The 25,390-nt window shown below is 36.9% G+C and overlaps 1 protein-coding gene across 1 annotated transcript; it reads left to right on the top strand.

The window, feature by feature from the left end:
* Positions 1-3: 3 nt before the first annotated feature.
* On the top strand, positions 4-25,038 carry prom1b (prominin 1 b). Its single transcript, XM_079264461.1, has 28 exons — positions 4-345; positions 9,755-9,816; positions 10,443-10,469; positions 10,569-10,774; positions 12,472-12,592; positions 12,680-12,743; positions 12,853-12,942; positions 13,380-13,403; positions 13,652-13,869; positions 14,006-14,080; positions 14,166-14,229; positions 14,511-14,670; positions 14,849-15,001; positions 15,828-15,951; positions 16,103-16,206; positions 16,463-16,547; positions 16,643-16,789; positions 17,205-17,276; positions 18,804-18,896; positions 19,233-19,250; positions 19,430-19,483; positions 19,596-19,676; positions 21,379-21,447; positions 21,849-21,938; positions 22,673-22,788; positions 23,518-23,614; positions 24,632-24,666; positions 24,749-25,038. The coding sequence occupies exons 1-26, from the start codon at positions 75-77 to the stop codon at positions 23,585-23,587; spliced, it is 2,658 nt and encodes an 885-aa protein (XP_079120587.1). The 5' UTR covers positions 4-74; the 3' UTR covers positions 23,588-23,614; positions 24,632-24,666; positions 24,749-25,038.
* The last annotated feature ends 352 nt before the right edge of the window (positions 25,039-25,390 follow it).

Genomic DNA, 25,390 nt, shown 5'->3' on the forward strand with positions numbered 1-25,390 from the left:
AGCTCGACTGGGGCTAGCAGTGTTGCACTTATTGTTTTGTCTTTGCGTACAGAGCAGGACTGTTTTCCAGAGCCATGTTGTGGACAAAGTGGCTCGTCCTGCTGCTCTGCTGGGGGGCCACGAGCGGCGAGCAGCAGGAGGAGGACATGAACGCAGCCCGTGGTGAGGTCAGGTCGGACTCCCGCAGGCAGCGCTCCCCTCCGCCGGTGGAGCCGCTGGATTTTGGGTTTGTACCAGCGGCAGTTTACGATACACATGCCTACTACGAGCCAGGGACCATAGGCATCCTTTTCCACATGGTCCATGCGTTTCTCTACGTGGTTCAGCCAAACTCCTTTCCCAAAGGTGAGCGATTATGTTCTCTTCCCCTCTTCTTAATTCATCCGCTCCTCTCCATCACAGGCCTCATTCTTCTTCTTCTCATTATCATCATAATCAACATCATCACCATCATCATCATCATTATTATTATTATTATTATTATTATTATTATTATTATTATTATTATTATTATTATACTTCCCTTAGATATTTGAATGCATATCATCTGTCTGTGCTCGTGTAACTGATTTTTAATGCATTTTAAACATAGATAGATAGATAGATAGATAGATAGATAGATAGATAGATAGATAGATGCTTGAATAACCTTAAAAGAAATTATAGGTACTCAGCAGTACTCACACAAAAAAAAGGAAAATATACAATAAAATAAAACTGTCAATAAAGCTAAAAATAAATTGACATCAGGTAAGATAAAGACTAGAATTGGGTAAAAGTAGTGATATACAAATAAGCAGGAAAAATAAGTATATCAATGAGAATGAAAATAACACAGGCATTTAAATGTTGTTAAAGTAACACAGACATTTAAAGTGTTAACATGCTATTTAACAGCAGTCTGAGGCACAAATCTCTAAGGACTCCTGCAATTTCATTGTTTTATTATTGCAACATTTGATCCCTTCATTACTTCTTTAGGGTCAGGTTGTTTGTAAAATACAATCCAGACTGCAGCATATGGTGATGAAAAAAAACAGCTGTAGTGCTGATAAGCCTGACATTTCTAATCAGGTAATTAAATCTGATGGGTTGTCACCAAACCATGTATAACTCCTGTTGGGCTGATATGCAAGAGAAATACGTATTAACTACCATTCAGTAGTTTTTTTGAGCAGCATGACTATACATATAAGAAGCTGTATCCATACAATAGCCTTGATTAGATGGTTGTGTAATGTTCCGATGAGCTCATTGTAGCCTACTTATGGATTACAAGCGATGCAGAATTCTTAAAGGTACATCATAGTTGCATACATGCAGGTATACATTATGATAATGAATGGAAAAGTGTGTGAGTTGAATTTTGATATGGGGTTGTTTTTACACGGCAGAAACCTCACCTGAGGTATAATGATTATTTTGATAATAATTCAGATTAATGTTTCTGTGATGGTGGAAATTCGTGATTTATAATTACACTGACAATTATACTGACGTGAGACAATTCACATCTTACATGTGGTACCTGAGTCTGGTTAAACATTCAGCAGTCCATCTAAAGCTACATATAAATACTTCCAAACTCAATTGTGATCAGACTTACACTACTGATTCCAAATAATCCAAAAGTAATACCATGAAATAAAATATTTTTAAAATCATGAGAAAGACAAATATTTATAGTTATGAATAATGAAGTATTTATTGAATCTATTTTTTGAGGTGATCGTGTGGATATCTTTATGTCCACAGGTCTTAAAAATAATCCCCTTTCTGAACTCCTTACAACTCATGTCCAAACTGACGTCATGATCGGTGTTGGAGTGACACAGTTAGACTTGGCTTTGGTATGAAGGTAGAAACCACTGGCATAAGTGAAACTGTAGCATAGATAAATCTCCACGCATCCGATACTACATGGCAAAGTCCACAAAAACAGTCAAAACTGCAAAGACTTCTGTGGCAGAAGTTATTTTTGCGCAATGCAGCTGATCGATATATGTGTGTGTAAATGTCACTTTTTTTCCCTACTTAAACCTTTTTTGGATCTGTGCCATAATTTCATTGAATAAAAAAAGAAAATAACTATCCACAATTATCACAGCAAAATGCACACGTGTAGAAGGATAGTATGCTGTAATTGTGTGTGCTTGTTGAGCACATAAGCCAATGTTATGAGTGGATTAATGGGATCAATAGCTGTCAAAGGTCAGAAGTGATCTTATGGTGGGCAATGCTGCAACACTGGGGTGGATGACGGGTGATCAGATGCTTTGGCCTGTCATCTGGTCATTACTTTCATAGTGACTGCTGCTTCCTTGTTGCCCGGTCACAAATATCCAAAGTTATAGCTCATTAGAAGTGGTTTTATTTTTGTGTGTATGTCAAACTATGAGTGGTCATGTGGGGGGATGACACAGAGCAATAGGATTGAAGGTTTTAAGTTGCTGCCATTTTGGTGCCCAGGGACGCTGGCTGGGTAATCAATTAGCAAATCAGTGATTAGAGGAGGCTTTCTCTGTCACCTGCATCACCACATAATACCTTAATCCACTGGGCCATATGCTGCTATTGCCATGGATTTTCCAGTGTGATTCACTGTTACCCACATGCACAGGTAGAGACCACCTGGATTCCCCATCAACTTGTACATGCATATAATATGCTCGAATATGCCAAATCATGTACACACATACCAAACACACAGGCTTCGTATTCACTCAGTGCGTTTGTTGTGTACTTTGTGAAACAAATATGACAGGTCAGTCTTGCCTTGTTGTAACCTGAAATCCCAGGTCTTCTGAGCCAGTAAACAGTAAATAAGCTCATGCTGCAGCACAATCAGGCAAGTCTATTAAAATCTACTATTTAGTATTTATCAGTTAAATGAGAAAATGTAGCACAAGTATACTTTTGTGCTAAAATTATTCTGGAAGATTTTTTTTTTTATTTTTGGTGAATCCAGGTGAGATTTTATCCGTTTTAAAATTGTCCAAGGCCCTCTGTGAGTTACAGTAAATCCATTCTTAACAATAAATAAATGAATAAATAAACCAAACATAATAAAAAAAACTTTTTTTTTTCTTTTTATAACAGTAACACCATGGCCAGGTGAGTGTAGCCTAGTTAAAATATCTGTAATTTCTAGGATCCTTACATTATAATTAAAGACCTTTACTAAGTTGTTGTTCACTACAGATGCAGGAGCTGCCACCCTAGTTAAAACAAAAAAAAAAAAAATCTGAGACCTTACATTATTAAATGATAGTTTATTGTTAAAACTTGAAATGTGTCACATTAAAATTTGATAGGTTTTATTGTAAAAATGTGAAACGTATTGTGTTATAATATGATATGTTTTGGAGGGAATATAAATTAAACTTGCAATATAAATCATATTCATCTTTGAATGAGGAAATTGTGCATGCAGTAGATCAGAGCGCTGTCTTTTACTGAACTGGTTCCAGTTGTATTTCCGAGGAAAGATGGTGACGGTGATAAACCAGAAAGGACAACATCTTCGAGTTGGAAGCATAATTCTCCCAGTCCGGTGCAAACAGCCTATATAATTTTTATTTTAAAAGACAACAAGGCCATAGGCATAACCACTGGTAAAAGTTGACAAAAAGCAACACTCACACACCTAGATAGATGTGCGCTCCACCTCACTCTGTGCAGGTAGGTGACGAGTGTTGTGCATTCCTGTGAGTACAACAATAAATCAGAGTAGAACATCTTCGACAAAAAGACCTGAAATGTCTTCCTGACAAGAATAATGTCCATAAAATGTATTTCGGGACACTATTTGTAGGTCACAACAATACCCGCATTAAATACTTAATTTTTTATGTACCTACAATAAAACATATCACATTATAACCTGATACGTTTCACGTTTTTTACAATAAAAACAGTATAAAGTAATATGGTCCTGATATTTAGCAATTTGTGTGACAGCTTTACACTTCTGAAGCATACACACATAAATTCAAGTAAACGGAGTTTACTACTACAACAGCTATTACTGATAATGATCATTTATAGGCTGGTGCTGGTGCAGTAAGTGAAACGCTGATGTTGGGGAAATGAGAAAGTTAAAACTCTTTCACCCAAGGGGGTAACTCTTTAATCTAACTCAGAAGCACCCTGTATATGCTACTGATTCAGCTGTGCAAGAATGCACAGAGGTAACAACCTACCTACTAGGACTGAGGAATGCAACGTATTTCAATCTTTATAGTAGTTACAGCCAAATAGTCCATAGCAAAAGTTCTTTCATAAACATTAATGTATTCAGATTCTAACCAGGTTAAAAAAAACATTTTATATATAAGGGAAGACAGGTTTATAGTATTTTCTACTGTAAATACTTTGTTAACTTTTCTGACACATGCAAGCATGTTAAACTTTACTAAATCCCACACATCAGTTTATAATTACTTTGAATCCAGTTCGATTTTTATTTTTTCTCTTGTAGATCCACAACTTTTAAAGTAGGTGGAATAAAATACATTTATTATTTCTGCATATTATCTACATCAGATGCATTCAAATTAATTTCCTACAAAAGGATAATGTAGGTACTCACTAATTTATAAGCAGCTACAACAGAATTTCCAGTCCTCTCCAGAAGGTTGCTATCCTCAGCATGTTGGTCACCTGATCCAGTAGGATGTCTGACTCCAGTACTTGAACGATGAGCCAGGTGTACATGGTGGTCATTGATAAATAAAGATATTACGTGTGAATTAGAGGCAGAGTAAGGGTGGGACTTCATGAATGCAGGCAGAAAAAATGTTTATATGTGAAACTTTGACTCAGACTTCAACAAGCAGAAGCTGTGTGTCCATACACGTCATCACAATCACTCTAAACATGTTTCTATGGCAAAAATGCCCACTTTTCCCCATATCATTTGGGTTCCAATGTCTGCATTTCAAACAGCTGAAAAGCATCTATTTATTTTACTTATGATGGCACTGTATTAATCTGAAAGGAATGTCAACATGTCATTAAAATAGGAAGAAGAGATGACAGGTGCGCTGCAAGTTGTCCTTAAAATCACTGATGTTCATGTCAGGGAGTACTTAAGCAAAAAAAGAGAATTTAAATCCAAAGAATTGGCAAAAAAAATCCAGGTCCAAGCACTTAAAGTGGCTAAAAATTTAAAAGGCCTTTAATTAAATAGGCTAAAATAATTAAAATTACACTAAGACGTATTGGCTTATGCCTTCTTCAGGGTGTAGTGACACACAGAAACAACTACAGTATTTATAAATGCTGTCAACATTGCATTACTTAGCAAGCGCAATTAAAATGTTAAAAAAAAAAGCTGTAAAATATGAAGTTGGAAAACTGCAGTAACTGTAGTCACAGATTAGTGATTAGTACAAAGTTACACAAGTTTCTTGTTTTCTCTGTGAAAATGTTTCTCCAGTGAACTTATTAAGAAAGAAAGTCAGTATACACCCAGTCACGTGTGCTTGGGCTGTAGAAAACTAAAACACCAGGACTTAAGATACTGTTTAATACTTGGAAAAATAATTTGACTTGTGTTATCTAAACGACTACCTTAATGTGTGGTGCTTTGGAAAGGGTTATAGCCTGCCATGAAGGCTATAACCTCAGCGCAAAAAGTATTTCACATTTCTGATATTGTACATTTTGATATTGAAATAATGGTAGATTTTCTTTTGTCATTTTGCTGTTCTATACAAATACACTAGAAAGTATAATGAAAGTCACATTAAAGATATAATGAAAGGACCTTCCCCATGAATAAATGTATGTTTTCTGTGGCAACGTTTGTTATCACTGAGGTTTAGGTTTAAGTTAGATCATTTTTGTTGCAGAGGGAAGGGACCTACAAGACAGCACTTTATTAGCTACTAGAGAGCGACATTAGTGAAAGTTAACGCAACAGTTTTGTAAGCGCCATTAGCTTAGCCGTTAACAGGAATTGTTGAATCAGTTATTTTATCTCACTGAATAGCTTGCACATAGGAATTACCAGTGTCACAAGTTGCTGTTCAGATACATCTTACTGGTTCTTGACCAGTTCTTCGTTTGTTAAAAGGCATTTTGGATTCTTTTAGCCAGTGTGGCGGCAGTGTCTTATCCCTTTGATATACACAGGATGGATTAGAGGATTAGCATCCACGGGGCTAATGCTAACACTGGGCTGCAACCAGTGCTACAGATGGCATAGGGACAAACACGAGTGTGCAAACACATGCCCACACACACAAAGTGGGTCATATCCTGGTATGTCTGTTGCCTTTAATTACTGTGATCGGCTGTTGACATGTTATCTGGTAGCAAGTGGCATCAATGAAAACTCACTGGTGGAATTCTTCTAAAATCTTGCGAAAGGCAAACTCTGCCGTAGACACATTCATTTTTCAGTGTTTTGTCAAACACAGTGCTTGAAAATGTTTTTTCTAAAGATGACAACCTATAGATTTGTTAGTTGTATTGCTGTTACTTGCAACTCAGGCTATAGAGTATTACATATTTACATATTCACTTACATATTACTAAGTCAGCCATGTTTCAGCATGATGGACTGATCAGTTCTAATGACGAGTATTTTCTTGATTTTGTGCTGTTTCACATTACAGGGTCTAGTGAATAAAGGGCCGAACAATATTACACGTATCAGTAGTTTTGCTTCAGCTCTGAGTAGGATGTAGTCAAATCCTGCTTTATACTCTTTTATAGAAAAAAAATGTTTGCACATTGTTAGGTAGTGTGTGGGTACATAGCTACACTAGACAATAACATTGTTCTTAGTATGTTTTCTTGTTTGTATGCAAGTTGCTTAACCTCCTCAATACCACTGGGTACAGTGGGAGATTATTTAGGAGGTTAAAGAGAAAAACAACCATTGCATCTGAGCCTAGAAGGGTGTATGTTCAGTTCTCATATAAATGAACCTATACTACTGAATTTAACAAGGTGGCGGAGTGGCAGCGGCTCAGGTCATACAGCTGCTTGTCATGTGATCTGACGATCATCAGTTTGAGTCCTGCTTCCCTACATCGCTGCAGCCCAGAGGGGGAAACGATTGTTCTTGAGGTCCCAAGTAAATCTAGAGGGTTGCATCAGGAAGGGCATCCTGTGTAAAATATGTTCCAGCTCATGTGAGTGATGATTTGCTATGACCTCTCTCAGAGGGACAAGCTGTAAGAGAAACACCAACATCAATGAATTTAGCAAAGACCTAATAGCACCAAATAATTTAGGGGATGTGTATTTAAATGTTTCAGTTTGTTTTTGCTGGTTGAGACAGCCTGATGCTACTGAAGGTTTTTTTTTTACATCTAAAGTAGCAGAGATGGTTGTTGGGTTGCATAAGAGTGTGTTCCCATCTTTCAGTAATCTCTCAGAACAGGTTAGAGTTGAGGATCGTGTTAGCCTATATTTACACATTACATTCAGAAGATTAGAGGATATAAATATCAAAACAATAATTAGAAGCAGTCTTTGCACTTTATTATTTTCTTTTTTTTGCATTTTTTTCTTTTACAATTTCTTTGTGAGTATTCCCTTTTGCAAATTCAATTTGCTTTATTCCTTTTAACTCAATCATATGTGCAGATCAGACCTGGATTTTTTTTTTTTTTTTTTTTGAATGAAATCCAAAGCTTATAAAACAATGAAAAAACATGAAAAAGATGCATTTTCCATGCTGAAAACCTGCATGTATAGATGAAAACATAAGAGTTTTTCTGCTGTGTTGCATGAGTTCATGGTAACCAGTGGTCTGTTGATCCTTTCAGGTCTAATTCTGATGGTTGTTTATCCCCTCTTTTCCCTTCCTTTGCAGAAGTTACCTCTTATACTGGGTCACTGAACTAAGCTGTCTAAGCTTAACTGCCCTCAGTAGGTAATGCTAACTAAGTAGCTGAGCAACAACAGGTGGCATTGACACAATTCAGATGTGCTCATATGCTATATCTGCAAAGTAAGCTGCAGACATTGATGTCTTCAGTCTGATAGACTCTGACACATTCTCCAGTCATGCTTTTTTTAAAAAACAAAATAAAAAAAACATTTCATACAGATGCAACAATCAAAGAAAAACGAAACAAAACTTGCACCATGAGGAGGATAGTGTTGAGAGGATTAACCATGTGATCATGAAGGATACCCCAAATCACTGTTCCTTTTCCTTTTACTCACTAGAAAGGATTGCTTACCCTAAATGAACCGTCCATTGTCATTCATTTTTATAGAGTTGATCTGGTCCGCTTTGGATTCAGCTTATCAAAAATGAGGATTTCTTAATCTTTTTTTCACTTGTCCAGACAAACCAATTCCCAAAGAAGTTTCAAGATTATAGACTTGATGATAAAGCAACTATTTGCTGTTTTGTTTATGTCAGTTGAAGAAAAAACTACAATAATAAATTTAATTTAATACAAATTTTAGTTGTATAGCACATCTAACACAACCGCTGTTGACCAAAGTGCTAAACAGAATTAAAATAACATTAAAAGTACAAATACTGAGGATATAAATAAAAACTATCTTTGGTTCCAAACAAAGTACTACTAGATTAATTAACTAATCTATAATAGTAATAGTAATCTTAACAGGCGCAATATAGATTTTTTAAATTGAACTTTAATGCACCTGACAATGAAAAGATGAATTGACTGTATGTACATGTTTTGATATCTCACCTGAGGATCAGAAGGCAGTACATTCGGCTAACATGACTCACAAATCGGCCATTTTTTTCTAACTTGTTGATGTCCCAGTACTATGAATAACAAAGGGTGAAAACTTGGTTTGAACATAGGATTAGGTTGGTTGCAGGTTAACTTTAGGGTAAGAGTTTGTTTCAAGTAAGAAGGGGTTGTGGTCAGGGTAAGTTTCCAGGGAATTAATGTAAGTCAATGTAGTGTCCTCTTAGGTGTTTGAAACACGGTTTTGTGTATGTTGTGTGGCAGCTGTGTCAGCATTCAAATGCTAAACTGCCCTCCATCTGCTTGTTGTGTTCAGATAAACAGACCTGCTGTTTCACAATATTCAGTTTTTAAAGATAGAACAGAAATCTACTTCTCATGCTCATGCTGTTACCTTTCATTTTGGTTTGATGTGAAACAGTCTACTAGCAAATAATAAAAAAAGAGACTTAAGCTCTTGGTCTGACCTCAGGCAAAAAGTGCTGAATGATAATAGTTTGCATGTTTTTACTGCATACATTTGTTTTTATATTTGTTTTGAAGCTGAAGAGGCTGATACGTGATGCACTGTGTCGACACTCACTGTAATACTGGTGAATATATATACACATAGTTTGAGGATGTACACAGTGCTAATGGAGTGAATGTGTAAAGGACTCAGTCTTAAACTGCTGAGTAACAGTTTGGGTGAATCACTGTGCAGGTAGGCTTAGTGTTGGGTGACCTATATACAGTAAACACACAGACAGCTGGACTGGACTAAAGTCCTCATTGGCAAACTCCACAGTCGAAACAGGTCCCGAAAAAACACACAGCTGTTAGATGTTTGAGGAAACACCACCACAATACTGTCCTCGGATATTAAAAAATGATTCCATGTAATCTGTGTTGTCTGCTTGTGAACAGATAAATAGATATTTCTCTTTCCAATGTTGGTCTTCATCCCTTTCATCCTTCTGAACCACATCTGTAAATCACTGCTGAACTGTTGATTATTATGTTGCTGGACAACAGCTCAAATTTGATATCTGTCAGCACTTCTATCTTTTTTATTGCAGATCTCATTGTAAAAGTCATCCAGCAAAACATGGGAGGACTAAAATTAGAAGAATGGAGAAAGGTATGTTTGAAACCAAGTGAGGACGAATTATAATGACATGCTAATTTATTCACGTTGAAGATATAACTTATTACTAAATTCACAGGCAAGATTCTGTTTGTGCAATTGTTGTGTTAACCCTTTAACTTTCACACTAACAAAAAGGTCAGAGAAAAATGTTTCTCTATGTTTTTTACATTTTTTTTTGGACAAGAATAAACAAAATAAATGCTTTTTAGCAAATGGTTGAGATGTTGAAAACAAGGTAATAATGTAACAACAGTGAAATGGTTGAAACTTGAAATAGATGTGTTATAACAAACACATCGTTTGGGTTTTGCAGAGATGCCTCAGGCAGGATTATATCCCCAATTTTTTGAAGAATCTCATCAAAGTCACTGCAAATTTACCTACGAAATGATAGACCAGGACTTTAAAGTGGTAATTTAGCATTTGAATGTACTAAAGACAACATTTCACGCCTCTTAAGGCCTCATAAAGTTTCTTATGTAGATTCTCATTTGAGTTAAAGTCATCAGCAAATGTTATGCTTGTACTTTTTTTTCAGTGTTGTGCTCACCCTGTTTTGTTTAACTTTGTTTTTCCTGCTATGATTGCTTGTGTTTACACCTGATTTGGCGTTACAGCCAGAAAACGTCGTCCTGTTGCTACAGGTAAACTCCTCACTACTGAAATTTCACTGACACTGAAAACAAAACTGCAAAAATGATGTAAAGTGGACTGATGAGCGCCAAACCATTTTACTTATGCAGTGGATCCACTACGAGGCAGGATTCCTTATATGTGGGAGCGTCGGTATTGCGTTTGTGGTCCTCACGCCCATCATTGCCACGTGTTTCTGCATGTGTCGCTGCTGCGACAACTGTGGAGGAGAGATGCATCAGAGACAGCGGAAAAACGTAGATTGCCATCGAGGTTTCTTCACTGCCTCGCTCATCGCCACCACCATCTTCATCATGTGAGTTGTCACCCCCTTCTTTTTGCTGTTAATCAGTTTGTCTCTTCAGTGTGTGCGTTCCTAGAATATATATGCCTTCTAGATGAACTATTGAAAAAACAGGACTCTGCTCCTGAAAATGGTATAAAAAGGTTTTCAGCAAGAATATTTCTAGAAAAAAACAAAAACCTAGCATCATAAATCTCATTATAGTTGCATCTGAAGATACAGTACAACTATACAACTGTCACTAAGCATAGTCTACTTACATGTATGCCTACTTACACCATGTATGCTAATTTGACTATTATTTAGTTATTGTTGTTAAATTGGAAACCATGGGCCACAACTTTCATCAGAATCCATCCTATTTCTGCTGTCTTGTGTGGTAAATCATTTAATATGTAAAAAAGTTTCATAACTGTTAAAGCCCCAGTTAGCATCTTTATTTCTTACTTTTGTCAGTGTGCAGTACATCAGAATCAGAATCAGAACCAGCTTTATTTGTCATTGAGCCAGCGTCCTGGGCACAATGAAATTGTTCCAGTACAACCCGTCCAAGATTTAGACAAAAACAGCATACATGTGACATAAACAGGCTCACTGAGACATTTTTACCACCAATAACATGAAATAGACTGACAATGTGTTTGGAAAAATTAGGATATTGAATTTGTGATAACAGTTGATAATCTAGACCAGTTTTCTCCAAGGACCCCTTCATGCAACAACCAAAAAGCTGTGGACCCCCTGTTGCCCCGTGTTTAAACCATTAATAGTTTTATGCTTTCATTAGCTACTTCTCCTCATAAATGATGCAATCTGGTTGACTCCTGTCCTTTCATAAAACCAGAGTTATGGTAATTACCAACATATAGCTTTACTATATTTTTCAAAATAAGGACGAATCATCTGAACTGTGACATGTGAGTACATGTGAGTAGTATGCACTAAAGCAGCAAGAGTGGGGATGTTATTACAGTGATGTTCTTTCAGTCAGTTAGGATGATGAAGGCTGTGCACCACCTTCTTGCTCCATCCATATTTTTTAAAATACATGGCTAGTAGTTTTTATTTAATTTTGCCTTCTTAAAAACAAAAACATGCACGAGATGGACCTGACATGTGGAGGATTTAACTCCACAAAAATAGGATCCAAATTGTGTGGGAACAGGTAGTTGTTACTGATATCACTTGACTAAGCTGGAGGGGGCCCCCTCCATCTGAGTCTTTTCACATCTCAAACATCCATGCTCATGCACACACAGATGCACACGTAAAGCCAAAGTGTGGTGAGATGCAGACATATTATCTCAACATGACTCTTTGTCATAAATCTCAATTTTTTTCTGTGTTTTGTTACTTGTTCTGTTTAAAAATAAGTCTTGCTTAATGTTGAGTCTTTGTTTAAAGACTCAAAGAGTTCAGGAATTTGAAAGATAGATGGTATGTTTCTTGCCACAACATTTCAAGTAATCCAGTCATCATAATAACTAACAGCAAAGTTGGAAACAGCATAATCTATCTTGCTATGTTCCTTTTCTGCAAAAAGTTAGCTGATTTAGTAATTGTACATAGCATAATCCTTATTTTTAGGCATTTTTGCCCATAGTGAATAACATTTGAAACCCCACACAGCATAACCATGCTGCCCTTTGCTGGCTAACTCTGGTCACTGCATGTCTGTTCTCTACTCATTGTGACTGTTTGTATTTCAGTCTTGGAGTTTTTATCGCCTATGCTGCCAATCATAACGTCAGCTCTCAAATCAAAAGCACTCGACGACTCATCAACACCAACATGAGAGACCTGAAGACATTTGCTAACAACACTCCTGCGGTAACTCCTCGCACACACACGCACACTAGCAGCTGCATGTTATGCATATGTAGAGTGCCTCTAATATTACTGCTTTCTCTGCTGCAGCAAATTGACTACCTGACGGCCCAGTACACCACAGCAAAGAACAAAGTCCTGTCAGACCTCGACAGTAAGCCAAACACAACCTATCTACACGCTGTTTTTTATCAACAATGTTTGCTTTTAGATAACTGTACTATTTACCTAAAAATGTCTGTTTCTTCTATGCTTTCTTACAGATATTGGACCTTTGTTGGGTGGTAGAATACACAGCCATCTGGAAAAAGAGGTGGTTCCCACGCTGGACACTGCTCTGCGCATGGCAGGAGGTAACTCTAACTATAGTAGCTTTTACTAAGACATCCCCATGAGGTTACATAGCTGAGACATGAAGATCTATCAGTGTCACTTTTTTCTACCAACTCACCTGGAATTCAACACTAAGTTATTTTAACTTCTGAGTTCATTGTGTGCTTCACACACATAAGGCCTCTCCACAAGTTAAAACAAAATAATATTGATATAATTTTAGATGTTTCAGTATGCCGCTTGATTTTGCTGCACAGAGGTTGATTAATTCTAATATGACAAAGTTGCAGTTCATCTAACAAAATTGTGAATTTTGTGAACTTTTACTTCACTTTTTACTTGCAGCTTTGCTGTGTTTTTATAACAACAGGTTTTTTAAAATGTATTTTAGGCAAATTCTCCCAAGGTTTTAACTTTTTTTGTGCTATGATTTCCTTACATTTCTATTTATCAATAGCAAAAGTTGAGAGTGCCATCAAAGGTAACCGGAGCTCATGTCTAACAAGTGGTGCTGTGTTTGTGACTTTGTGTTTGTGATGTTGTTAGAGACAAGATGCCTGTTCTGAGGCAGTGTTTAATCTCAGACAAAGTCTTTTGTTGTGGTTTATCTCTGTGTTACAAATCTGTGTGAGTTTGTAACCATTAAATTCTCAGGATTTGTTCAAATGAAACAACATGCTGTTATGTCAAAATATAACTTTTGTTTCATATTTCCTCTGTTGTCATCAGCCATGCGGGAGACCAAAGAAGCTCTGGAGAATGTCAGCTCCTCATTGGAGATTCTTCAAGAAGGAATGGGAAAACTTCAGGCCAGTCTGTCCGGAGAGCGTTCATCCCTGTCCAACACTCTGTCTGACCCTGCCTGCACCAATGGGGCCGTGTCGCACACCTGCAATGCAATCCGTTCCACGCTGCCTCAGCTTGGAATCAATGCTGACTTTTCCAAGGTATTGAGGAACTACTTAAACACAGTCAAGTGGTTTTGAAAATGGGAAAAATATCATGATGGAAACAAGAATTTCAGTTTTTTACCAGTCTCTCCAGTGAACTAATCTCCCTCTTTTTCTCTCACCTGTGTGTCAGCTCCGTGATGTTAATCATGCCTTGGAAAATGTAAATACTGTTCTGAAAATAGATCTCAGCAACATTGTTCAAAAGGTCAGTGTTTTTCTACGGTACATCATATAATTTTAAGTTTCAAGCGTCCTGTTTAACATATTCTTTTCTCTCTTTAACCCTGCAGGGTTATGCATCCTTCAACGACACACCAAGACTGGTTAAAGATCAAACCAGAAACATTGTCACAGGTACTAAAAATGGATGTTTGCGTGTATGTGTTCTAATCATGTCTGCTTTGAGATCAGAATGGGTCCTGTAAAGCCTTCATATTCTTTCTTCTCTCACATGCCTCTCTGTGCATGATGAAAAACAGCTCTGCCTCGTAAGTCCTGTTCTTATCCTTCTGCTAGAACCTTCTTTTCTAGTTATTATGTTATTTTTTATGTTCTGTTTAAAGTAAAAGGAAAGAAACAAAACAACTTTCATGTCTTGTAACTGTTTTTTTATTTGTGTGTTTGTGTATGTGAAGGAGTAAAAGGCATGCTGGATAAAACTGGAAACGAGATCACTGGCTTCGCCAAGATGTTTAATGTGGAAGCCTCTCTTGCTAACTTTACTATCTTCCTTAATGAAAGACAGAAGGCTATTGAATCGGTTTACCCACAGATTGACCAGATGGATTTCTACAGGTTTGTGCATTTGTCTTTGTAGGTTTACTAACAAACTCATTTCTGCCTTTATGTACGGCTCTTCTGGTCAGCTATGTGCACATAGATTTCTTTTAATCTTTCCATTGTCCTGTATTGGTCTAATCGAGCCAAATGTTCATTTTTCTCTGGATCTTTCTACCTTCTGTTTCTTCTGCAGGTGGATTGCCTGTGTGGCAGTGCTTTGCACAGTCGTCCTGATTCTGGCCTTCAACATCCTTGGCCTGTTTTGTGGCACCTGTGGTTATGACAAGCAAGCGACTCCCACCACCCGCGGCTGCCTGTCTAACACCGGGGGAAACCTGCTGATGGCGTATGTTACCATAGCAACACTTCCGCTCAATACCTACACAGACAGTAGACTTTTCTCTGAGTGAACTTTGAAGAGACTGCAGTCCATTTAACTTGGCCAGTTTTACCATCATTATAAGCAGTAAGACATACTTACATACTGTTAGTGATTAAGGATGCAAATTAGTACTTAGAATGCTAATCAAAGCTGATTATTACTGATCAATATTCTTATTGATACTCTTTGTGTCTCAGTACTCTAAGACTTGGAGCCACATATACAGACATGAATTGCCTTTTGTACAAGCAAAAAAGTCATTAGATATACTTATTTATTTATACAAAGGATTTTTCTTATATTAAAGGCTATTGTTGTTTTTCAGACTTTCTATCAACAAATGTTTGCTTTATTCAAAGATTTTACAAGAAAAGGCTGAAATACTCAAATAAGTTCAATAAAGTTTATCGTGTCTGTAAATTTTATATCTTTGTAAGAGGTGTTACTAGATAGTGTGTAATGTGGACATTCAGCTGATGTTCATTGAGGCTGCATCTTTAGAGGCTTTGTCATCAAAATAAAGCTTATGCTCAAGTTGGTTATGAATATGCCCTTCAATATATTAGACATGCTGCATGCACTGTTGTCAATTAGGAGTGTCTAAATGAACGTTCTAAAAAAAAGAAATCTTTTTGTTTACATCCAGTCACAGCGGGATTAGACATAGATTAATCAGACTCAAAACTTATAAAGTAGTTTTTCATAATACATTTAAGAAGGCTTTAAACAACAAAGACAAAAAAGATGTTTCCATGCGATGTTTAACTATCAGTCTGTCTTTCTTTTTCAGAGGGGTGGGCTTCTCATTTATCTTTGCCTGGGTCCTGATGGGCATTGTCACTGCCATGTTTGTTGTTGGTGGCAACGTGGAGAAGCTGATCTGTGAACCTCTAGCTAATCGACAGCTATTTAAGGTACCGAAAACAAAGTTTTCCCTGTCTGCCTCTTTCTGATGTTTGTCTGAAAGAGGTTTTTCTGCGCAGTACAGTGTTTCAGTGAAGAGTTTATCTTTTTTCTCTGTCTTAATGAAAATCCACATTTATTTTTGTGTTTGTTTGCATGCAGATCATAGACACACCTTTCCTAGTTCACCCTGAAAAGAGGAACTTTCTTCCTGGGATGCTGTTTCAGAATCCAAATATCGACTTGACACTGGGCAGCATGTACAGGTACATGAAGCAAATTGTCTATCCCTCCATTTTCTGTACCTGTTTTATCCTGTTCAGGGGAGCAGGGTGTGGCTGGAACTGGTCACATGAGAAGCAGGATACAGTCTTGACAGGTTACCAGTAAAGATAATTATAACTGTAGTCTACCTAATATAGGTAATATATTATATGTAAATGTTATCTTATGTTTTATAATAGTGTGCATCCATTCTCACTTGCAGGTTCAGTGTTTGATCTCAGATTCTTTGTCTCACAGGGAGTGTCACAATAACAACGGCCTGTATCATGCTCTACAGCTGGAAACCATGTTTAACATCAACTCCTTCCTCAATAGAAGTGTGGTAAGCGTCTCTCTTCTTTGTAGCTCTTTTGCAGATCCATCAACGTAATATTTACCTTTCTAACTTGGGAGTTTGTTACTTTTGTTTCACGACAGTACAACAAGGATTTGTCCAAAGTGTTAGAAAGCGTGCAGGTGGACCTGATGGACATCACACTGCTGGAGCAAGCCGGTAGAGACAACCTCATTAACTTTGCCAACTCTGGAATTGGAGAGATTGACTATCCATCTTATCTTGCTGAGGTAATCTGTTTGCGAATGCCAGAGTGTGTATTTGTGCATGTGCTGAATGAATCCCCTGTGTTGACACAGAAGCACATGCTTAAGGACTTGATGTCAGCAATTTATTTGTCGAGTTTTCCTTCTGGTAAAAATTAGGACAAGTTTCCAAAAATTAATTCATGCAATGGCTTCATTTGTGTTTCTTTGTGTGCACTCCATGGTATAAAGTTGATACCAACAAGCTAAACACGAGTCAATCATATATCATATTCCAATTGTTATATTTGATTTTATTTATAAGTACAGATTTATAAAAAATAAAAAAAAATTTTTAAAAATCTTGTATACCAATATTTGATTTGATTTCATTTAAAACACAAAAGCTTCAATTTTTGTTTATGCAGTGAATGAGAAGACAATTAATTTGTTGTTTCAGGTGAACAAGGGAGTCACTCTTGTTGATCTTCTGTCTTTCTGTTCTGAACTGGAAAATCAGGCTGACCAGCTGGTGAGAGTTGTTGTTTTTGTGTAAACAAATTACTTAGTAACATCAAGCTTAATAGGTGTGATTGATCACTTTTTAATGTAACAGAACATATTAAGAAAATATCCTGATAGCAGTCATCCCTTGTCCCTTGTCTTTGTGTTTTAATGGCTCTTCAGATAGTATTGACCGAAACTACAGATACTGGTTTCAGAATGTGGAAATGGCACATAAACTTTGAAAAACCTTTGGTTCAAAAGTAAATTTAAAAACTTTTTCCAGAGTTTATAGTCTAAATAAACTGCACATTGACCCTGAGCATATGCCCACACTGTTGTGCTTCTTGAGTTGCACAAATCTTTGGTCCAAACTAGTTCATTTCATTTACTTATGTTTCTTTTAAAGTTTGAAATAAATTCTCCAAAAAAAATTAAAACAAAGCAAATATTTGTTACTTCAACTTAGGCAAATACATCCTTAAATTATCATTGTAAATATTTACTCAGCAAAAAAAAATTGTCAAAAGGTGAAAGCAGGGTGTGAAAATTTAAGTACACCCTGAGATTCATAGGACCATCTTCAGCAAAGCAATAAATGCTTTTGTATGTTTTTTTCAGACTGTCACTCATTACAGAGGAATTCTTTCCCACTTTTCGCTGCATTGATACTTCAGTTCCTTATATTCTGAGAGTATATGTTAATACACAATGCTCTTTAAGTCCTGTTACAGCATTTCAGTCATATAGTGTGGACATTAACTAATCCATTACACTGCATTGATTCTTTACTTTTTCAGCAAATCTGTTGAAGATTTATTCTTGTCTATGAGATTGTTGTCCTGTGTCATGACCCAGTTTCAGCCAAGCTTCAGCTGTCAGACATAGAAGACTTGCATTAGACTTTATGATACTTAGGTATGCAGAGGACTTCATGGTTAACCCCTGTCCTAAGAGATCCAGTTCCTCTCATTGCTAAACAAGCCCAAATCATCACCCCTCCTCTTTCATGCTTTGTAGTTGGTTTGAGGCGTTTGAACTGATGCTGTATTTGGTTTTCACCAACTTGGTCTCATCTGTCCAAAGGACATTTTTTCAGAAGTTTTATGATTTGTTCAGATGCAACTTTGCAAACCTAATCTGTCCTGTCAGGCTCCTTTTGAGAGGAGATGCTTTTCTGTGACAGCTCTTCCAAACAAGCCATACTCGTTCCCTTCTTCTCATTCTGTTACCCTTAACTATCTTATCCGTAATTTCATATGCTGAGTGCACAACATTGAATCAGGCAGTCTGCCTTGTGTTTCTTACACTGAGTCTGCATTTTGGCTTTGTTTTTAGTGTAATGAAAAATTATATACAATGTGTATGATGGATTGTTGTTCATCAGAGATTCTGTTTCTCTAATTTTATGACTTGGTAAAGATCAGATGATATGTTTTTCTAATTAATTTGGTTAATTAATATGATCTTTTCCCTTGTAAAGATGAATCACCAAAGGTACTTGAAAGCAATGTGCATGTGCTGCAAATTCCTGTAACATAAATTTTGCTTACAGCCACGTGGAGCTCTGGAGAATGCACTAAAAGGACACGCCAGCAGCATCAGGACCATTCACAGAGAGCAGGTGGTGCCGTTGGAGCAGGCAATGGTAAACTTGTCCCACCTCACTATTATAAATCAGTTATATTCTTTTTCTACTGACACAATGAATAACTTCATTACCTAAAAGCTCAATTTTGTTATATAGTACAGTAAATATGTACACTGACATGAAGAAGAGCAACTGTTTTTGTTTATTCATTCAGTCCTCCGGGCTAGCAAGATTTATGTCTTCCTTTGGTTATATGCTCACAAAAACATGCCACAACCACAAGTATAAAAACATTTTTGTCTGCTACTGTCAGTTATAGGCATCTTTTTTTTTTTATATCTCTTATCGTTTATTCTTTTTCTTCCTTCCTTCTCTTTTATTAAATGATGACAGAAATATGTCAGAGCACGGGTAAGCTGCTGTCAAAACACGGTACCATGACTGTGTTTTATTGTAGGTGTTTCCTGTGGAAGTCTGGTCTATGTGTCAGCAGTGATGTGTTTGATGGAGTATCTGTAATTTGGTTTACACAGACCGTTACATTGGTCCTTTTATAAATAACAGTTTATGTTTTCTTTCTTTTCACACAGAGCACCTTGAGTCAGAGTATCAAGCTCCTGCAGAGGTTGTCTAATGACCTGCCTGTGAGTTAACTTCAATAAGAAAAACGAATATTAAAGATCATATATTTACATATTAAGTGTGTAAAGTGTGTTCCATTGCATTCATGTCAATAAATTTTTCTTTTTGTATCAGGTCAAAGTCACCAATATCCTGATTGCCATTGATGCCGCAGAGTATCTCATCACTCATAACGCCTCCCATGTGGTGAAGCAGGTACAAGCCTATTTCTTAAATCAGCTTCTTAGTAATTGTGCACATACAGTATGTGCAGTTTTTTTTAGTAGTAACCAGGGTTAATGAAGTAGGTTTTGTTTTGTTAATTGTCATGACGCATGGTTGAAGATAGATTACTCCAGTGCAGCATTTGCAACCATAATTAGCAGATTATAAGGTAATAAAATTTTTATTAACTGGTGGATTGAGATCAAAAATCCAAAAGTTCTGCTGAAACAGAAAATCCAATAATAATGCAAATAAATAACATCATAAAAAAACAAACAATGCATATGTACCTGGAGAAATGACAATGATTTGGCAAAACACAAAGTGACACGGGCAGAATGTACTCTGAAAGATGAGATTGTGAGTAACACAGAACAGGTTGCTGATGGGTCTTTACCTAAACCCTTCTGCTCAATCTTGTTGGAAAACATCATGGGGTCAAGAAAGGATGGCAGGGAAAACTCAAAAGAACTTTACAAAAGATGACCGCACCTGAAAGAAGAACCCAACTACATTTGCACTGAACTTTTATGTGGCTCTTCAGCATTAACTTTTGTTGAGTCAATATTTTATAAGGTATTTTACATACTTTTTCAAATACAATCTTAAGCAGGTTAATTCGTTCATTCATTATCCTAACCGCTTAGTCCAACAAAAGGTCACGGGGAAGCTGGAGCCTATCCCAGCTGTCTTTGGGCGAAAGGCGGGGTACACCCTGGACAGCTCACCAGTCCATCGCAGGGCCACCGTTAAGCAGGTTATACTGTCTAAAGATCATACTAGTGTTAAAATGCAGAAAATATTACTTTTTCATAAAAGTTTAAGTAAAACAGAAAAGGCACAAACATTAAATGAATAGTGATACAGTTCACTCCCTTCACAGTCCACATATTTATCCACACATCACAATTTATTAAACTGGATGAATATAAATTAGCTTTGTTTTGGAAGTTGCAAAAAAAAAGTAACATAGAACGGAATTATTCCCTTTCTTTCATCAGGGATGCTCCATTGTTTCCTATAATAAAGGATAGAAATCATTGAAACTCTTTTTCCTAGTATGTACAAAACTGGAACAACTCCAAATATATTTTGTACTCATTTTCTTCAAAGTTTGCTACTCATAGTGGATGAGTACAAGACAAAAGTATTGGGCTCTATAAACACAACAGGAAGTACAGTGATTATACAATACACAGAAAAAGAACAGGCTGTAATGAAACGCCAAAGAGGAGCATAATAGGAAAGAATGTGAGAATACAAGCAATGGCATAATTGAACCAGAGGGCATTTACACACCATTAAATATATGAAAGAAAACAAAAGATTAATTCAATCCAAACCCACCCACCATGAAATTAATGACAAGTTTGTGCATTAAGTATAAACTCATCTTCACTTGTATCCAAGTCAAGTTCTATGGAGGTTTTCAGAGTTTAAAATGTGTCAAGTGTTGTAAGAAGACAGATCGACATGTATTTTATCCCACAGAGTAAAAGGAAGATTAAGTTTACCGTTTGCCTTTTTTTAAATAAGCTCAATATAAGCATTAAAATGATAATCTTGTTGAGTTTTGGTGAAAGAAAACAGTAAATGTAAATGACTACTGACTGTCACAGTCAAAGACAGACGACACATTGCTAACCCTTAAACATTTCTCCCTGATAATAATTTTTTCTCTGTGGGTTTTCAGGAAACAAAGGCCTTCGTGCAGAGTTTGGTGGGATACTTCAAACAGTACACAGCATGGGTTAAAAACTCTGTGAGTATCCTCCACTTTTTTTCTCCTTTGGAAAGTCATGACTCCCTCTTGAGTTGATGGAGCCAGATCAGGATAGGCGCACAAGGAACTAGTGTTAATGCAGTGGTAAATTTACTGTATGGTCTCTTTGCCCAGCTGCGGCGGACTCACTGACCTTGATTCAGCTAAGTTTAACAAGCTGTTTTGGTTTTAGTGAATTAAAGCAGCTTTAGAGATCTCCAGATTGTAAACTGACTTTTTAACAATTAATTTGACTTGAAGTCAGTGATTGAAGATATGCTGAGAGTTTAGAGAAGTACTCAGTAGGAGTGAAAATTTCAGGAAATTGTGATTTTCATATTTATTGGCATTATTTTTTTATTCCTGTGTTTTGCATCATTGTTTGAATGTTTTTTCTACAGCTAACAGCAGAGGTGGCACAATGTAAACCCATTAGCAACATTGTGGACAGCATGGAGATAGTAGGGTGCAGCTTTATTGTCGACTCAGTGGTAAGACATCACTGCAATTACTTGTGTGTATGTATATGTGTCTCTAGCATGGAGGCTGCTGAGGTCCAGGTATTCGTTTTTCTAGCTGTATGCTCACTACATGCACCTTCATATATGTGGATGGTAACTGAAAATATAAATGGCTCTTTGACACTTTGGGGGAGCTCGGGTTTTGGGGCCGAATGCAGTTGGCCACATGTACGAGAACAGGATGTTCTGAATCTGCACACACACTCTTGAGATGGGGCAGAGTCCATTTTGAGGTGAAGGCAGGGCGTCTTATGTGTATAGATTGTTCACTGTTTTCACTTGGAGCCCCACTGAGTTGTAAAGTTTATGTTTACATGTCAACTATATATCATGCACTCCAATTTGTGAGAGTTTATTGTGAATTCAACTAAGTTGGGGAATGTAAAAGAAGTTTTAGAAATCAGTATGGCATTTGTGTATTGTATTAAGATATAACATGTACATCTCCTCAGCAGCACTATTGCAGCGTTTTGCCAGTGTTTCCATTAGAATTTATTTTAACTATTGCAACATCCACTAAGAACAAGTGCAAGAGTCATGCAGGGATTATATTGTCATGGCCAGAAGGCGTAGCAAGAAGACTAGTGTTTTTAGTTTTATTATATGTAAATGAAGGATGTTAAAACTACCAATGGAACTGTATTTGAGAAGCTGGAGTGGGAATTAATTTTTTTTTTCTGTCCCTTTTCTTCTTTTTTTTTCAGAACACATTCTGGTTTGGTCTGGGAGGTTGCTGCATCCTCCTGATCCCCAGCATCATCTTCTCTGTCAAACTGGCCAAGTACTACAGACGGATGGACACAGAGGACGTCTTTGAAGAGTGAGAACGAACAAATACTTTATGTCTTCAGCAGAATGAATCATTTTCTCCTAAATTTTTAGAATCTTTTCTAATGTAGATCAAAGAAGAATTGATTAATCAATAATTGTTTTTCCTCTCTGTGTCATCATTCCTTTTCATTTTCACTGATTCTCCTCATGTTATCCCCACTTCAGCTACTCTTACCCATGGCTTGTTGCACTCTGATGTTTGTCACCTATTTGTGCACCTTTTTGCCTTCTTCCGTGTATCCACTCTTTGGTACGGAACGTGTTGGATCACTTTACGCCTTTTCTCACTTCTTTTAATCAGCAGTCATGAGCATGGTTTCCGTTTGCGTCGGCTTTCCCGTCATCATTTAGCTTCGACTTCATTTCCAACATGAGCATCTCTCTCTGTGGATCACTCCTCTCTCATGACTTTAAGGGAAGCTTTCCCATTATCTTTTTCATCTTTCCCCCCATAATCTTATGTTGCAGTATGGCTAACACAGGTAATCATCATGAACAACTGTGTGATATCCATGGAAACATCACTGTGGTCAGGTACGAGCCGGGCCTGTCCTAATTTGCTTGCTTGCATGCTGAGGTTATTTGGTGAAGGGAAATCTTTGTCCGTAAAGAGGAAAAACTATAAAAAGTCATGTTTCCCACAAATAAAGAATTTCCCGTATGTGTGCACGCGCGCGTGTGTGTGTGTGTGTGTGTGCTTGTGTGGGTATGCATGTAGTTTTAGCTCTCCTTATTATGACTCTCTGACTCGATTCCCTCGAGCTTCAGCTCCACCATGTGACTGGTGAACCCCGGGATCACTCTTCTTTACGAAGGTATTGATGATGATTGATAACCGTCCATCAACTAATAACACTGACATCGAGCATCAAACCATTGTTAGCTTCACTTCATCTTTCTCCAGAGTCATTGTCATCCATCTTCCTTACTTCTTCATCCAGCATCTTTCCTTTTAACGTTTAAGTCCAAGAACTAACAAAATGATTGTCACCTGTGAACAAGAAAACAGCTCATCCTGTCATTCATCTGGCATCTTCCACTTGTCATATTGCTTGGCTTTGATCAGAAGATGCTGTCTGTCTGGAAAGGGTAAAATGTGTTGACCTGATTGTTTTGCTGCTGTGTTGAGCAATGAACACTATGATCACATGCAAAAGCAACCACAGTCATAATTTACTCTTGTGTGAATAGCAGAGTGAGTTAAATATCAGACAAAGTGAAAGAGTCTTTCAGTAATTATTTTTGGGGTTTTGAGGCTTCCTGCAGAAGGATTCTACTTTTGTCACATCATAGTGCTAAGCAGTTACTTTGAGGATAAGGTTTAAGAAACTAGTGTTTTTTAAAGCTTTGGATGGTTCCTGATGATTGTGAAAAAGCACTAACAAGCTAATTCAGGTCTTAAGGAGGATTTCCACATACATGTTTCAGGCATCAATGCTGTCATTTCTCATTTAACTTGAATAGTTTGACCTCTTGCATCTCTGGAATTAATTCTGTTTACATGGGTTTACATTTGGAGAATACTTTGCAAAGGAAAGTGGAGAAAAGTTTGATTTATCAAGCAGCAACACAGGGGCTATAGAGTCAATTATCACCTGATGCTACGGTTTCAAATGTCATTATTGAGTTCAACAGTGTGAATGCTTTACTGTGCACAAGCAGAATATTTCATTTAAATACCACTGCATGTGTCACCTGTGTTTAAATTGTATGAGCAGCTGTCAGTAGAGTCGCAGTTTTTTTCTATGTAAGATGCAAGTCAAGTCATACAATACCAAAATACCTCACTGATAACTAATTTAGTTTTTCTTTCTATTCTTTTTTTTCCACAGTGGGCAGGAGAACTGGAACTAATCTGCTGTTTAAGGTAAGCGGTCACCTCTTCACATCTTCATCCTCTCTTATTAAGAAGACAGTCTGACCAATAAAACGGCTTCTCTCATCCTCAGAATCTCTGGAATTTCCAGCTCTTAGATCCTTCAACGCTCCCAGTGACAAAAGGGAAGAAATGCAAACAGGAACTGTACAGTGAGGGACTGTTGTCCCCCCTCATTCTTCCTTTAAGCCCATTTAAAGTTACGATGCCTGTCAACTAAAAAACCTGAAAAGTCACTTCTCCAGTCTCCAGTCACAACAGTCCATCTTTCATGCTATACAAAATCAACTGTCAGAACTTTGTCTCTACATAGTTAGATCCTCATGTAAAGAATGAATTTGTATGTGCATTCTCAGATTGACCATGTGTACATTTTTTACACTTTCAAAACTTTTGAAAGTTTTATATATTTTTGTTAATCTTTGTTTTATAACACATTAGCTGTTTTTGTTTTTCTTTTGTTTTGGATAGTAGTAGCTCTTTTTTGTTTTCTCTGTGAATATTTGTATCATAGCTTTCATTGTTTTGTTACAACAGATGCATTTACAAGATAGAATTTCAGGGAATAATTTGGCATTTTAGATAATGTACTTTGAAGCTCAGCAAACAAAGTTTAGATTTATTTGCCCCGCAAAAAAAGGCAGAATTTTATTCCAAATTATGATCAACATTTCATCTAAGCAGCACTTAAGAAATTCATATCAAATAGCTGATC

Source organism: Telmatherina bonti, assembly GCF_933228915.1.
Source record: "Telmatherina bonti genome assembly, chromosome: 3".
NCBI lineage: Eukaryota > Metazoa > Chordata > Actinopteri > Atheriniformes > Telmatherinidae > Telmatherina > Telmatherina bonti.